Source organism: Gracilinanus agilis, chromosome 4 (genome assembly GCF_016433145.1).
Source record: "Gracilinanus agilis isolate LMUSP501 chromosome 4, AgileGrace, whole genome shotgun sequence".
NCBI classification, from domain to species: domain Eukaryota; kingdom Metazoa; phylum Chordata; class Mammalia; order Didelphimorphia; family Didelphidae; genus Gracilinanus; species Gracilinanus agilis.
Window position 1 is genome coordinate 245542442 of NC_058133.1, and position 17733 is coordinate 245560174.

The window sequence follows — 17733 nt, forward strand, 5'->3', positions numbered from 1 at the left end:
AAAAAGATCATAAAAATGGGGAAAGGACCTACTTGTACAAAAACATTTATAGCTGCCCCTTTTGTAGTGACAAAGAATTAGAAATTGAGGGGATTTCCATCTGTTGGGGAATTGCTGGACAAATTGTGGTGCATGGAATACTAATGTGCTATAAGAAATGGTAAGCAAGATGATTTCATAAAAGTCTGGAAAGATCTGCAGGAACTGATGCGGAGTGAAATAAGAACTGGGAGAACATTGCACATATTAACAACAATATTGGACGATGATTATCTGTGAAAACTTGGCTACTCTCAGGAATACAATGATATAGGACAGTCCTGAAAGACTTATGAAGGGGAATACTATCCATTTTCAGAGAAAGAACTGTTGGAGTCATCTTTCACATCAGTATATTTATGGTTTTATTTTGAGGTTTTGGTTACGAATGAGTTTGCTCTTACAATGACCAATATGGAAGTGTGTTTTGCATGATGATAAAAATAAAATTAAAAATGAAATTAAACAAACAAAACAAAATTGGCTCATTATTTTTCCTGTGCAGACCATAAATTCTGCTTTTATTATTCTCATTTCTTTTTCAGACCATTCAGGGATAGCATGTTATGGTTCCATGGTCTCCCTAAATTCCACAGAATACTCTGTCTCATCAAATGTTATATTGTTTTTCTGTAGCACTATAGGCTATATCTTTTTTCTTGTGTTCATATTTTCCCTGTTGATTTATCTGCTTATGCTAAAGGTCTTTCAATTTTCATCTTCCTGGAATTTTCAGTAATTTTAATATTTTTTTCACCTTACTTTTTTCTATTCCTCACTTTCTGATTTTGTCTTCTCTGATAGTGGTTCCCCTCAGGGCTGAATCTTAAAGTGTCTTAGCTTCTTACCCTATTGGGTGATTAATGATTCACCAGTCTAAGTTTCTGCCCTAAGTGACTTTTTGGGGAAATGAAACTTGTCCCAGCTGGAAGCTGAGTTCTTTCTCTTCAGGCTTAGTGGAGCACTGAACAGGTCTATCGTCTTTCCCCAGCAGTAACCTGTTACCATTCCCCTCCTCCCTACGTCATGTCTTGGCTTGACATTGCTGATGCTTTCAGGGCTGATTTCCATAGTTTGGGTCTTTTAGGCTTTTGGAGTAGGGGCTGTAGGGTGTGGAGTTGAGTACTATTTCAAGCCTAGATGTATGTCCTGCCCCTTTCCCTCTGTTCCTCAGCTGTATTATAGAGATCTTATTGCAACACAGAATGCTGCCATGGTGGCACTGTCTCTGTGGTCCCAGTAAGCTTCTGCAGTGTATAGCACTGCCTTCGTATGGGCTCTCTGTCCTGGCCTGAGTAAACCTCCATATCCTGGAGCCAAGATTTCCAGGTCATTGGGAAGAGGGAAGGGAGATTGAGGTGTAGGGGTGGGTTTTGTTGTAAGCCCATGTTCTGGGACTTTGGGTCAATCATTGTAGCTTTACTCACAATAGAGTGGCGTGTGATAGTGGTTGTATTGGGTTTTTAAAAATCTTTTGGATTTCAGGAATACTAGACCCTGGTGACAGCTGAAGTTGCTTTTTTTTTTTTTTTGGCACATAATTTCTGTTTTGGAGAGATCTGAGACATTGAAGGGGTCAATAAAAATATCTTGTTGATTTTGTGACCTGGAATTCCAGACTGACGGTTTTTTAAGACACAGCCTGTTCTGAAGATGCAGTTAGTGGAAGGAAACTACACCTACCCATGTGTTAGGGAAATTCAGAGAAGCAGAATTCCTCCTTGTTAGGTGATCTGGACATGCTTCAAGGCCTCATCACATAGGGAAGAAATGCATTTTTAGTTTACTTGTTTATGAAGAGAATATCTGCAAAGCACTTTTTTGTCCTATTTGTCCTATTGACATCCACTATAAAATTCAAAGTTCTTTTCCATGTTAAGTGGGATTTTGAGGAAATGAAGGAGAATTTCCCCAATAGGCTTAGTGAGGAAGTAGTCCATGTTATCCATGGTGAAGCTGTACTGCTCCCCAGACATGGATGTTTACACCCCCAATTCATCCAGGCGCCACCACACAGATGGTGCTTACTTTGGCACTGGCTTTCCCCACATACTCTTCATGGTGCATTCTGAGTACAAGCCCAAATGGCCTGCTAAACAATTTGTGCCCAGGTTACAGCCTAAATTTAGTTTAAATTAAGAAGTCAATATTGTGGTGGTGTAGAGAGAGTATGAAATAAAGTGGAGGAAAAAGCAAACAAAACACAACAAAACAAAACAGTCCTTTCATAGTGATATCAGAATTTTATAGCAGTAAGCTTCACTTCCTCCAGGGTACATGTGGAAAAAGCACAGGTTTTGATCTCAAGTCCTAGTACTAACATTTACTTGCTCTGTGACTACAGACAAGGCGCTTCATCTTTCTGGGATATTAGTTTCTTCATCTGTAAAAACAATAATACTCATCCTACCTAATTAAGAGGGTTGTTGTAGGAAAAGTGCTTTATAAATCTTAAAGGAGGTAGCAAAGTATATTAGAAAGATCACACACTCTATATGCAGAGAAGCTGGCTTTAAGTCTGTGACTTAGCTTGCCTGAACTTCAGTCAGCTTCCTTATCCATAAAATGGAGAGTTTGGATTAGATGACTCCCTATGATCTTATGATTCAGAAATTTTTTATAAAGTGAGAATCATCTGAACTTTATGTTTTTCCCAATGTCTATACACAGAAAATAATAAATGTTTATCCAAATGAGTACCATACTGTAGGATAGCACTTACTTTGTATACTATAAGAATTTTATTCTGGTATTCTCCTTTTGGGGTATAGAAATTTGAAGAAATGTTTGGTGGGAAATGACTTGTCTGACTTTTTTTTTTATCATATTCCATTTCTACTGAGGACCAATCTATAGGAGATAGCATTCAACTTGAAGGAAATGGATATAGTTTACACTAAGGAAAAATTTGGTGACAAAATTAAATTGTGGTGTGAACTACTTTGGAGGCTCTTCACTGAGCTTCTATGGAACTGAATAACAAGTCTATTTCCCTAGAATGTAGGGGTGGGATTCAATTCTTCTCCCAGAAGTATATTATCTTAGGATAGAATTTTAGGATCATAGAAACCTAGAATTAAATCTTAGAATCACTAACTAGAATTTTGGGATTATGGAATTAGAAAAGATCTTCAAAAACAATCCAGATCAGTTCTCTTGCCTTGTTGAGATGATTATAATAATCAGTTCTCTTGCCTTGTTGAGATGATCATAATAATGAGTCTATTAATAAAATATCTTCTTCCTGAGTTCTTACCCATTTCTAGTGACTTTACATTTTCCTATTACCTTCTTCATTGCCCCTGAGACCTCCTTATTCCTCAGGCTGTAGATGATGGGATTAAGCATAGGTGTGAAAACTGTGTAGAAGACAGATACTATATCATCCTGTCCCGGAGAGTGATAGGAGGCTGGCAACATATAGGTATATACAAGTGGCCCATAAAAAAGGTTGACCACTGTCAAGTGGGAGGAGCATGTGGCCAATGCTTTGTGGCGCCCCTCAGCGGACTTCATCCGAAGCACAGCAGCCAGGATCAGGGCATAGGACATAGTGATAAAGGCAATAGGTACCAGCAACACCACCACTCCTGTGACAAATAGCACTTTTTCATAAGCAGCTGTGTCAGCACAGGCAAGTTGCAGCAGGGAGGGCACCTCACAGAAGAAGTGGGCAATCTTCCTTGAGCCACAGTAGGGAAACTGTAAAGTCAGAATGGTCTGGATGGAAGCATTCAGTGACCCACCAAGCCACGAAGCAATTACCATGAGGCAACAGGTCTGCCTGCCCATCAGTAGGGGGTACCGGAGGGGGTTGCAAATGGCGACATAGCGGTCATAGGCCATGAGGGCCAAGAGCAGGCATTCTGCTGCCCCCAAGAACATGAAAAAGAACATCTGGGCCCCACATCCCCCAAAAGAAATACTTGTCCAACCATAGAGGAAGCCCACCATCATCTTGGGGACTGTGACTGAGGTGAAGAAAATGTCTAGGAAGGAGAGTTGGCTAAGCAAGAAGTACATGGGCGAATGGAGCCTGGAATCCACCCAGATCAGAAAGACCATGGTCACATTGCCTGTTACTGCAAGGACATAGATCAATACAACAATGCTGAAGAGGAACAGGTGCATTTGACTGTGATTGAAAAGGCTGGTGAGGTCAAAGCCAGCCATTGAGGAATGGTTCCAGTGGTCTGTGACTGTCCCCTGCTGAGACTGGCTGTTGGGGTGGAGGGGTAGGGGGAGCAGAGAGGGGAGAAAAAAACCAGGAAACAGGCTGTTTATATACCCAATCTAAAATGGTATAAAATGAAAACAAACTAGGCAAGGGATTTAATTTAGAATCCCCCAAATGACAATCTACTGAGTTGAAGATAGCCAAACCAATAGGAAGACAATTTTTCCCTCCACCTCACTCCTCAATCCCCACTCATAAGGGAATGTAGTTAAAAATATTGCACAACGTTAGCAATACCCTAACATTACCCCAAATTTTTTTCTTCTTTTCCTCTTTTCTCTTTGTACTTTGCTCTGCCTGACCATACTCATTCATGATTGCCTAGATGCAGGCAACTGTCTCTCAGCTGCTATTTACATTCCAGGAGGATTCCTAGCTGCCTCCTTATTTTCCTTTCATGTTCATAGATATTTTACTTTCAAATAAAGCAAATAATAAAATAAAATAAACTTCTAGAGCTTACAAAGTTCAGAGATCTTAATATTTATAAAGCAGATTACAAAATGTTTTATAAATATTATGTTAATCTCATTGCAATAATCTTGTAACTTAAGTTGAAAATTTCTTTTTGTTGTTGTTGTTTGAGATCTCTTACACTATATAACTAACAGAAAAATGCTTCATGTGATTGCCCATGTAAAATCTATGTCAAGGGGCAGGTAGATGACTCAGTGGATTGAGAGCCAGGCCCAGAGACGGGGGTCCTGGGTTCAAATATGACCTCAGACACTTCCTAGCTGTGTGACCCAAGGCTTGACCCCCATTGCTTAGCCCTTACCACTCTTCTGCCTTGGAACCAATACAATGTATTGATTCTAAGACGAAAGGTAAGGGTTTAAAAAAAAAACCTGTGTCAGATTGCTTAATGTCTAAGGGGGAGTGGAGGATGAGAGGGAGTAAGGCTAAAGGTAGGAAGAGAATTTGGCCCCTACCATATGTCAGGCACTTTGCTAATTTAGGTCATATTATTCTAAATCTAGGGTTTTTTTTCAGAGCATCTCAGTTAATTCAGCTGTGCAAATTCAGCCAAAAGATCAGATTTCCTAGGCTAGCTAGCACCTTCTCATTCAGTTTTCTTCTGCACATTTGGTATTATTTTTTTATCCTTGCAATGGTAATTAAAGAGCTGTGCTGTTTTATTTCTGATATCTAAGCTGCATGTCATCTCACTCTTTATTTAGCAGTTTCTCTATCCTCATCTGCCTATATGCTAGAGTGCCTCTAAGGAAGTCCAAGTATGTGCCTCTTTCTAGTGGAGCTCATTTCAATTCTTGCTACCTTTCAATTTCCAAGCTGCTAGCTGTGACCTTCTTTGGTCAATGTTTTCAGGTGCCTTTGACTTTACCCACAAATCAGATCACACTGTTCTCCAGCTTCCATAGCACATTCTGATTTATTCGTTTATTTTTTGTTATAGAAAACTCCTGCATGAGAAAACTCCCTCTATTGATGCATATTGGCACTTGCCCTACAATTAATCATCTTAGAGAATTGTCTGCAATTAATGAGAGGTAAATAACCAGTGTATATCAGATATGACGCCTCGTGTAGGCATCATAATATTGATAATTTTATGAAGATGAAGTCAGATTATAATGAATATTTGGGACACTAGAACTTTGAAAGAAGGTACAAAAGGGCAACAAGTTTCTTCCTGAAGCCATTTGGTTTGCCCCTGAAATAACACAAAGCCCCTTAAAGTGGTGTTCCTTTGGCAATTCCCAATTCCTTAGAGAAATCTTTGCATCTGACTTGGACTTCTATTATTGCTCTCTTACTGGTTAGTGGATGAATGTGATTATTATGTGTGGCAGTGAAATTCCCATTGTGCTCAATCTTTGTAAAAGAACATGAAGATCATGGAATCTTAAATGTGGAAAGAGTTGTAGGCTTTTTGTCTGCCTAATATAGGAATTCTTTCTGGAATATTCTTGACATATATAGCTTCTGCATGAACATTCAGTGAAAGGGGGACTTATAGTATAATTGTAAGGCAGCATATTCTGTTATCCAGAACATTAGTCTTAGAAAATTCTTTCCTACATTTAATTTAAAAAACTTTCCTGTAACTTCTATTCATTGGTCCTAGTTTGTCTCCATGAAGTCAAGTAGAATAAATCTAATTTCTCTTCTAAATATCAGACTTTCAAAAATTTGAAAACAGGGATGAGGCTTCTCTTCTTTTTTTCCAGGTTAAACATTTCTAGTTAATTCAATAAATATTCGTTTGAAATGGTTACAATTCAGTCACTTTTCTTTGGAAATACTCTACCTTGTCCAAGTCTCTTTTACAATATGACTTCCAGAATTGGACACAATATGAGTAAATACAGGATTTGTACCAAATGCTTAAGCTAGAACACTCTCAGGTTTCTTTTTTGCATTCCAAAATGTCATTGGATGAAAAAATTGCTTATGTGAAAACTCAGAAATCCATTTTTAATCAATGAGTTAAATGTGAAATATCACATAACAGGTAAGTAGTATATTTGAATTATCTTTATGAGTTGAGAAATACAATTAATAACCCTGAAAAAAATTGCTCATTTATATTAAATGAATAAAATACTTGTGGGACAGCAAGGCAATAAACAATCAGTGCTTATTGGAGAGAGAAGAGCAGTTGGAACTTTAGAATTCTTTTGTAGAAATATTTTACAAAAAACAGTAGTTCTCATAGAAAATACAGCTTTTAACGTCTCATTTAGATCTGTGGCAAATAGTAAATATCACAAGAGTAGTCAAGGGGAACTACAAAGAATTCAGTGGAAAAGTTTCAGAGGCCCTGGGTTCAAACCTCAGGTCTGCCATGTATGACTAAGCAAGTCACTTAACTTCAGTTTATAAACTTGTAGGATTTGTACCTAGAAGAGTTTTTGTGGTCATCAAGATATATTACAGAAAAGCAAAATGAGGCCCGGAGAGGTTAATAACTTATCCAATGCCACACAGGCATGAAGTTTCAAAGCTGAGATTTGAATTCAGACCTTTTGCCTTCAAAAAGCATGTGTGTGCTTTCCAAATCATTATTTGTAAAATGAGGGAACTGGACTAGATGACCACAATGGTCATTTGTAGTGGTGGTCAATAGAATGAGTGAAAATATTTTTAATTTATAGTGGCGGTCCCTTCCATATTGTGATTTTCCCTATTTCAATTTTGATATATCACAGGTTGGCTTAAGAAATTAAATGGGTATTTTTTGGGAGTTTTGCATAAGCTGCAGACTACATATGAAAGGCCAGCAGGCAACATAGAAGTTTAAATTCAGAAATTAACCCAAAATTTACAATAAAGCACTGAAAACACCTCATAAAAGAAAAAGAAAAAAAATTCATACTTCTTTGGTGGGAAGGGAGGGCCAAAATTTTTACAATGATTTTCCAGATCGTGGGGGTATTGTGCCCCAACCCTTGCCTTGTGGAACGGATAACTATATAGTGAAAAAAACAAGTTCAGCTCCTTTCTAGCCATGTGACTTTGAGTAAGTTACTTTGTGTGCCTGAGCTTTAGTTTCCTTATCTAGAAAATGTGAATAACAATATCTATCCTACTTACCTCACAGAGTTGTTATGAGAATCATATGATACTAAAAATACATCACATTTATGTGGTGCTTTTTACTAAGAACCTAAGTAGTACATAAGCCAAAACAAGGTTCAAGTCATCCTGAGACAATTTGTAGCTATGTGAGCTTGGACAAGTCACTTTAGCCTCAGTTTCCTCATCTTTAAATTGGAGATAATGATAGTGCCCACTTCCCAGGGGTGTTGTGAGGCAATATTTGTGAGGTAATATTTGTAAGATGATTTGCAGACTTTAAACTTCTATCTATGTAAATAGTTATTATTAATGCAAATATTGCACTGTTGATAATGAAATTAGGCTCAGGGGGATAAAATAACTTGTCTAAAATCAACATAATAGCAAGACTGGAACCCAGAACTTTTTTTATGTAAGAGATATGTGTTTTCTATTGGAATGCATTGTCTTTGGGTGTGAATAGGCTTAGTAAAGTGTAAAGACAGATTCATGATTATAACACAGAAAAGCAAGACCCTGTATTTAGAGCTGGGAGGGATTTTTTGGGTCCAATCCTCTCATTTTATAAATGATGAAACTGAGGCACAGAGACTTGCCCAAGGTCATATAGACAGGAAGTATCTGAGGTGGGATTTCACTTAAATTTTAATTTAAATTAAAGTCTTTCTGACTCTGAAGTCAAGAATGCCATTTAGTTGCCTCCAATTCAGGCTAAGTGAATGGAATTCACCACTCACAAAATTGTTCAATTGCTTTTAGAATGTTTGTGGTTGCTGCCATTTAAAAGAACATCAAAAAGTTTTTGACCTAACCATTTATGCTCGTGTTGCTTATATAGACATAGTATATACAAATAGATTTGCATGATTTTAATAACAAAATAAGAGTAGGATTAATCAAACTATAAGGCCTAAGTGATGATTCTATTCAACACCATAATTTTATAGTCTAGAAAGGTCAAGTGACTCTTTATCCCCTTTAAAATAATCCTGCATTTATGTAACTGTTTATATGTCATGTCCTTGCAATAGAGTATAAGTTTCTTCAGCACTTAGTGTAAGTTAGCTATTTAATAATTAATTGAATGTTTTGAATTTTGGTGTCACGTTACCCTAGTCAATTGCAAAAATCACCTTGTAAGTCATAGTATAAAATATAGTAGACCAGAGTACAGTGAGTTTCAGGAAGAATTCTCTCCCTGAATTTTAAAATTTTGGAGTGGGTTTGTTTTGGAATCTCTGTCCCAGAAAACTGTGGCCAGTTGAAAGCTTTCTTGTGATTAAAAAATGGATATAAAAGTGATCTTTCACATAGATAGAGGGAAATGATTGACTTTCTTTTCAGTTTCTTTCAGCCTCTTATTCTCTTATTCAGGTTAGAATTTACCTTTGATTTCCTTGATTTGAGGCTTCCATCAGGATTCTTCAGAATTCTCAGGTCCTTTCTATTCTCACTCCTGTTTTATCCATCCCACTTTTTGGTTCTTTAAGTTCTTGATAGTTGGTGAATTGGTTACCCTGGGAAATCCACAAAGAAGATAAAATGGAGATGAGATGTAAAACCAATTGCCTTTTATCTATGCTGCTCCACACACCACAACTGTTCTCCCTCTCTTAGTCCCTACTCTTCTTTATCTGACAGATACATTGGTCCACCAAAACTTTTGTGACAACATAAATGAACTGCCTGGAGAAATAGTAGCTAGATGGATTAAGTAGTTTCCTTTCTATAACTAAAATTAAATTAATTTATTGTGACATAATTCACATTGCCTGAATGTTCTAGCCTTGGACAAGCATGTTAAATTGGTATAACCTATTTAGAAAAAACTTTATAAGGTTTATATGGAAGAAAGATAATTTGATTCTCTGACCTGTAAGAAATGAAAGATTTCTTCCTTCTAATGTAACTACAAAAGATATGCCTTTCAGAGTAGGAAGGAGAAAGTAAATTTGATGATATAAGAAAGAAAAATCTTTAATTCCAACAAAAGAAAGAAAATGGGGCAGCTGGGTGGCCCTTTGGATAGAGAGAGAGGTACAGAGACTAGAGATACTGGGTTCAAATCTGCCTTGAGACACTTCCTAGCTGTGTGATCCTGGGCAAGTCACTTAACTCCAATCACCTAGTCCTTACCACTCTTATGCCTTGGAATAAATACTTAGCATCAATTCTATGACAGAAGGTAAGGGCTTAAAAAAAAAGAAAGAAAAAAGCTCATACAGTCGTCAGTTAAGTAAAGAACGGCTGTCTCTATTGTATCAAGACAAGTGGTTTCTTCAGCTTTTGTTTACGCACGATCAAATAAATTCAGACAATAACTAAATAACAGATCAATTAAGAAGAAAAGATAATTTAAAAGAGTTTAATTGTTTGACTGAACTTTTTATTTTTCAGTTAGTTGTGTTGAAGTCATATTTGCCTCTGTCAAAGTCAAAGTCAAGAGCTAATCTGTTTTTGTTTCTTTGTTACTTTAGACAATTTAGATGATATAACTGATTAGTCATTAGGGTTGTTTGCAGACTTTTTTTTTCCCACCTCATCTAACTTTTTCTATTTTATATAGATATGACTATGGACTGAAATAAATCTAGGAAAGCACATCAGTATTTCTTACTTAGGCATCTGTCCCAAGATGTCAGACTCAGGACTTGAATTTAGGCCCCCTACTTCCAAATTCAGTGTTCCTTAAACTACACATGAATAGATTCTTAAATTTAGCTATGAAATAACATAAAACTACTAGCCAATTATGACTAATTGTCTTAAAATAGAGTTAAACCATTTCCTTCCCAGTCTTTATAATAACCCAGTGAGGTAGATTGGGCAAGTATTATTATAGCTTATTTTTCAGATAGAGAAATTGAAATTAGAGGGTCAAATGACTTTACCAAGGACATACAGAACTGAGATTCAAATTCAGATCTCCTAGGTCCCAGTTCAGTGTTCTTTTTATTATCACACTTTTGCTCCTGCATTTGACTCACTTTACAACTGTAGACCTCATTGTATTGTAGAATATTAGACTTTTCTCTCAAATTAAATAAAAACATCATGAAATTTCAGACTTGGAAATGACTTCAAGAGCCATTTAATCCAATTCGTACTTGAAGAAGAATTTCCTCTATAACATTTCTGGCAAGGATCATTCAGCTTTTGTTCAAAGACTTATGTTAATGAAGTTATAAAGCAACCCATTTTATTTTTGGTTAAATAATGGTTAGGAAGGTTTTTTTTTTTCAAGATCCAAGATATCCAAGATATACTCTTCCAAATACTTGAAGATAGTTTTCCCTGCTACCTATCTCCCCCAAATCTTTTCTAAATATCCCCAGTTACTTCAATTGCTCCTAATGTGGCATGAATTTGAGACTTTTCACCACCCTGGCTGCCCTTCTTTGGACGTCTGCCAGATTATCATTATCCTTCTTAAAATGTGAGAGCAAAGAACACAGTACTCCAAAAGTCATCTCACTAAAGTCTCATAATAGAACACTTACCTTCCTAGGTGGCCTTAATGAAGTCTAAGATCAAATTAGCTTTCTTGAATGCTTGAAGTACTCCATTAAAATCCTCACGTATTTTTATTTTTCCAAGCTTGAACTGCTATGTAGTCACATCTCCTCCATCTTGTGTATATTTAGTCAAATTAAAGAAACTCAAATGTATTAAACTGGCCTGTTAAAATATTTTTGAATCTAGACTGTCATCATATATTAGCTTTCCCTCAAAGGTTAATGTCCTCTGCAAAAAAATTTTTTTTTAAACCCTTACCTTCCATCTTGGAATCAATACTCTGTATTGGCTCCAAGGCAGAAGAGTGGTAAGGGTAGGCAATGGGGGTCAAATGACTTGCCCAGGGTCACACAGCTGGGAAGTGGCTGAGGCCAGATTTGAACCTAGGACCTCCCAGTCTCTAGGCCTGGCTCTCAATCCACTGAGCTACCCAGCTGCCCTCCTCTGCAAAATTTGATAAGCATTCCAATTATATCTTTCTCTAGTTCATTGATAAGAATGTTGGAACAGCACAAAACCAAGCACAAATCCCTAAGGCACTCAAATAGAAACATTATAAAAGGACACTGAGTCATTATTGATTTTTACCATTCATCCAGTTTTGAATTTGTCTTACTAAATTACTACACAGATCACAATTCATCTTCACAAGGACAGCATGAGAATTTTTGTCAAATGCTTTGCTAAAATGTAGGTAAATTGTTACTACTAGAGTACTTTGATGTCCCAACCTCTTAAGAAAATGATTCATGATTTTTTGTCAACCTGGGGAACTCCCTCCACCAACCTGTTTATAATTTAGTAGAGAGATTCTTGGTATCTATCAATAGATATCCAATCAAGTGTTTTTCTCCAAGGGAAACATAGGTAGTCAGGGTTTGAAGGAGAATTTGAATCCAAGTCCTCTTTCTTCCAAGCCCAACACTTTACCCACAATGTCAGATTGTTTCTGCACTTATCTTATAACTTTGTCAAAAAAAAGGAAATGTTGAGGGTTGATTAGTAGTATTGATAGCAGCATTGATTTATTCATAGTATGGCACAACCTGTTTTTAATTAAATCATGCTCTTCATTATCTTTGCTTCATTTTTTTTTTGGATTTTTGATAACTGTCTTTTTAATAATATTTGCTAGAATTTTGTTAGGAATCAAAGCCAATCTCATTAGGCAACTCATTGGTAGACTCCATTATTTTCCCTTTCTTTGAAAACTGGGACAATATTTACCCTTCTTTACTTCTGCAGTACCTTTCTGGCCCTCTGGAATCTATCAGAAGTTATTGATAGGGGCAGCTGGGTGGCTCAGTGGATTGAGAGCCAGGCCTAGAGACGGGAGGTCCTAGGTTAAAATCTGGCCTCAGACACTTCCTAGCTGTGTGACCCTGGGCAAGTCACTTGACCCCCATTGCCTACCCTTACCACTCCTCTGCCCAGGAACCAATACATAGTATTGGCTCCAAGATAAAAGGTAAGGGTTTAATAAAGAAAAAAAAGAAAAAAAAGAATTTATTGATAATGGCTCAGCTTTTTTACTACCTTAATAATATAGTTCATTTGGACCAGGTAAAATGAATGCATGATAGGAAGCAAGGTACTCTTTTATATAGCCCATATCAACTCTCTGTGAGATTTGTACTCTTCTTTTTAGTCCAGAGATAATCTTCTTGGTGGGGAAAATAGACAACCTTGTTGTGGTAGTCAACTTTCCTCACCAGTCTTGGCTCAGTTTACATTTACAGAAATAACTGTACACTGTGTATTGTATGAGAACACTGTGGAAAATCTTTTAAAATATGTAGTGTTTAGACCAGGGAAGAAAAAATTCAAAAGCAATTGTTTAAATGTTAAATTGCTAAACAATTTCCTGAAGGTTAGGCTATAAAAGTTAAGAGAAAACCAGTTCTTTGACTTAACTAAACACCTGAACAAAAGATCCAAACTATAGCAGGAGGATTTAAGGTGAGTCATCAGAAGGAAAATATTGGCAAAGATTCTGGCATAGTTTACAATTTAGCAGAACCTTTGGTAAAAGGATTTTGCAAACTGGAAGATTCTCACCTGCAGATGTTGATTTAGATGGTGTCCTGGCTAGAGGGGAGAGCTTGGGCAAGGTCATATCTTAGGTTTCTTCCAGACAGTGATGATTTGTTTCATAGAATCACCACTGGGATTAATCAATTAATTTCAGAAGGGAGACCTAAAAGAGGTAGTTTTTAGTAAAAACTCCAAGTTTCCCAATATTTTTAGAGACCTGGGGACTATGTGAGACTGATATCCTCAGAAATAGTTCATCCATATTAAAGACATCTTCAAGGGCTCCAGATGCCCTTAGTGCTCAATGTTCCATTCCTAATAAATAGGCCTGGTGAATGTGGGTTGTGCAAAGAGATAGTAAGACAATACTCCTTCCATTAATGTCCAGGGGGAAATGTTCCCTTGTTAGCAATTATTGATGCTATGCAATAACAACTGCTGTTGCCACCTACTCATACCCCTCCCCCTTATTTTTGTTTATGTCTATCTTTCTGTGCTAAGGAGCTTTGTAAGAAATGATAAAGTAGAAATACCACTTGACCACTTCCATTCCTGGCTCTGCTGATGGATAAATGTGAGAGTTTGGGGACAAACTCTCACATTTTTCTGAACCTCAACTTCCTCCTTTGTACATAGGATCTTAGAGTTAGAGTTAGAAGGGACAGTAGAGGTCACCCTGTTTAATTTATTCATTTTATAGAGGAAACTGAGGCCCAGAAAGGTTGACTTGGCAAAAGCCAAATATATTCTAAGTGGCAGAGTAAAGTAGGATAATGGACATAGAGTAATTTGTTGATTGAATGATAAAATATTATATAAATGTAGGCTATTATTAGTCAGAACTATATATAAATGTAGGCTATTATTAGTTGGAACTATAGTGCAATAAGACTAGAGTAGACTTCTCTAAATCCCTAAAACATCTCTAGTTTGTTTACATGCATTTGTGAGATTGATATTTGGCTTGAATTGATGGATCAATTCAATGAAAATGATGATTTGGTGACACGTCTTCTTTCTTTCTTTCTTTCTTTCTTTCTTTCTTTCTTTCTTTCTTTCTTTCTTTCTTTTAAAATAGTTTTCCATGACTACATGATTCATGTTCTCTCTCTCCCCTCTCTCCTCTTTCCTCCCCAAACTGACAAGCAATTCCACTGTGTTATACATGTATTGTTACTTGATGCCTATTTCCATATTATTCATTTTTGTAATAGAGCAATCTTTTAAAATCCAAACCCCAAATCATATACCCATATAAACAAGTGATAAATCATGTTTTTTTTTCTGCATTTCTATTCCTACAATTCTTTCTCTTGATATGGATAACGTTCTTTCTCATAAGTCCTTCTGCATTGTCCTGGATCATTGCATTGCAACTAATAGCAAAAGCAATTACATTTGTTCATCCCACATGTTTCAGTTATTGGGTACAATGTTCTCCTGGTTCTGCTCATTCACTCCACATCAGTTCATGGAGGTCTTTTCAATTCATATAGAAATCAAGCAGTAATTAGCCAGCTTAAAAATATTGTAAACACAGATGAGACATACATTTCAATCCATAGCTATACGAATTATATACAGAAAGTTGAGAGATCTTCAAAGATCTTATTAAGTATAAAACTAAAAATCATTCTTTTATACAGAAGGGATTAAATAACCTTCAATTCCAATTTTGCCTTTGCCCCAGAATATATATACAAATTGAATTTCTGGCCAAATTTTCCTACTCTAGCTGCAGCACTTGGCCCATCTTATTTTGCTGTCTTTGGCAGTACTCATTTTGGATTTTTTTGACTTCTCTACCCAGTCCCCAGTAATCTCATCATTGAAACATCTCATCATCTATTTTTTTTAAACTTTTAATTAATTAATTAATTTAGGATATTTTTTCATGGTTATATGATTCATGTTCTTTCTCTCCCCCTCTTTCTCTCCCTCTCTGATAGTCAGCACACAATTCCACTGGGTTTTACATGTATCATTGATCAAGACCCATTTCCGTATTATTAATATTTTGGTGATCATTTAGAGTCTACATCCCCAATCATATCCCTATAAACCCATGTGATCAAGCAGTTGTTTTTCTTCTGTGTTTCCCACAGTTCTTTCTCTGGAACATCACATCATCTTGTAGAACATTCAATCAACCTTGGTATTTATACCTCATCAATACTCTATGCCCCTCTGATTATAAGGTAGAGCCATAAACTCCTACATTTAAGGAGAGGGAACAGGACTGGTACTGTCCTCATATAAAATCTCATTTCTCACTTGACTGCATTCATTTTAGTCTTCTTTGACTTATCCATTATGCCTCTCCCTCACAACAGAAGGTGCCATTTTCTCCTTACTCTTCTTTTAGCTTTATTTTGTGTGGTGTCTTCCCTAATTAGATTTTAAGTACCCTGAGGGCAGGAACTGTCTCTTTTTTCTTATTTGTATCCCTAGCACTTAGCACAGTGCTTGACACTTAGTAGGAACTTAATGTTTATTGACTATTGACTGTATATAAAGAAGTAGACTTAATTGTTGGAGAGAATGCTAATGTGATGCTGAGTGAGTACATACAGAGTGGAGTTGGTACAAGAGTTTTGGGGAGACACATGCTTGGAGATATTTTTTAGGGGGAGACATTCAGAGGGAAGAGAGAGAAAAACTTTGCAGGCTCTTTATATATTTAGTGGAAATCATATATTCAACATATAGTTGATTTCTAGCTAATTTCTCTAGAGACTCTGGAAAGAGAATTCCTTCTTGAATAAGAGTCTATCTTAAATCAAGGTGACATTTCACTCTATCAAAACAACTCATTCACTCATATATTTTTCTTGTATACTTTAGTTAGTATAACTTTTCCAATTTCTGTTTGCTATATTGCTAATATAGATACATGAACAAAGCATTTATTCACTATTTACTAAATGTGATAGTCTTTTGCATAACAGCATTTGGTGAGAAGGGAACAAGCCAGAGGGTATTAACTTGGAGCAACCCTTCTCCCTTAAGGTCTAGTGGCCAGAGAAATGGCTTTTATGTTGAACCCATTGTCCTCCCAGATCATCAGTATTTAGAGGGAAAAATATATGTCATTCTAGTCTAGTATTGTACTTGGACAGTGCTTCTCCTGCTTCTGCCCAGCTGGGAAGGACCTTAGAGATAATTTTATCTAACCTCCTATTTTTGTGGGTAAGAAAATGAAGCCCAAGAGGTTAACTGACTTACTTAGTGGTCTATAGGTATTAAGTATGGGAGGTTGGATTTAAACATAGACTTTCTGATTCTAGAAGTGAAGGAGACTCATGTTGGGTGTGCTGACTAGAATAGGTAGAAAGTCCCTAACAACACTCTCCCTCTCTTCAGCATTGCTTTCCAACTGAGTTACATCTCTCTTGCAGTTGCCCTCTGCTGGTAAGAGTAATAAATTGGTTTACTGCTTTGTAATCTCAGAGTCTTGTCCCCCTCCCCCCCCCCCCCCATTTTGAGTTGGTGTGCTTGCATCCCACACAGAAGCAATTCTCTTTCTTCTAGAACACAAATTTGTCCAATGACATAAAGTAATGGTAGACCTAGTTCTTAAACCTAGAATGATCATTTCAGTGCTTTATTACATTATTCTACATATATAAAGAAAAATGTTCTCTACTAGCATAAGTCTGATATTTATCCCTTTGCATTTATTCAATTCTGCTATAGAGAGCCAGCCTCTATATGGTAGGGGTTCTGAGTGGTGCTTGTGGCATCGGATTGTTAAGACAGGAAAAAGAAAATGAGAACAACCAGACTAGTGGTTAGCCTATGTTACTCTAATGCAATGGGATTTGGACTTTATTTTATACTTGTTTCAAACAAAGAACACAAAGAAAGAGTCATAGCTATGAAGGGGTAACAAATCATACACAACCCATTAAAGTCTAAAAAGTAAAGGTATAGGTATAAGAACAATGGCCAAATTCCAACCACCAATTAGTAGGGGATAATTCTGGGAGCAGAAATATTTTATGGAGATGTTCACTAATTGAGTCCTGTCTTCCTGCATTATAGGTTTGCACCTGGTCAAATAAAGTCCAGACTAAAGGCTCCAGTCTTATCTAAGTATGCAGTCTTATCTAAGTAATGTTTGTTAGGGTTCTGGCTTCTTAATTATCAAGGAGAGAAATCGTTAACTCAGTAGTTGCTGGTCTGCTGAGGACTCAAAGCTTTTCAATAAATCTATAATGTTTTTCCAATAAGAAAAGGTATGGATCATAAGAGGTGTCAAAAGAGGGGCCTCAGATTTTTGTCTATTCTCTTATTGGCTTCCCACATTCTGCTGTATCAGAAATGAATCTAAAAATAAAATTCATTACTATTTGTAGAGGGGA

General features: G+C 36.6%; 1 protein-coding gene across 1 annotated transcript; it reads right to left on the reverse strand.

Annotated features, from left to right (window-relative positions):
• Window positions 1–3291: 3291 nt before the first annotated feature.
• LOC123246275 (olfactory receptor 2Z1-like) lies at window positions 3292–15681 on the reverse strand. Its single transcript, XM_044675198.1, has 2 exons — window positions 15644–15681; window positions 3292–4258 (listed from the first exon to the last, which is right to left on the reverse strand). The coding sequence occupies exons 1-2, from the start codon at window positions 15679–15681 to the stop codon at window positions 3292–3294; spliced, it is 1005 nt and encodes a 334-aa protein (XP_044531133.1).
• Window positions 15682–17733: the final 2052 nt, after the last annotated feature.

Coding starts and splice junctions, on each gene's coding strand:
- LOC123246275 (XM_044675198.1), bottom strand. CDS start 15,681: ATGGATAAGTCAAAGAAGACTAAAATGAATGCAGTCAA. Junction 4,259..15,643: donor ACTAAAATGAATGCAGTCAA/GTGAGAAATGAG, acceptor CCACCCCAACAG/CCAGTCTCAGCAGGGGACAG.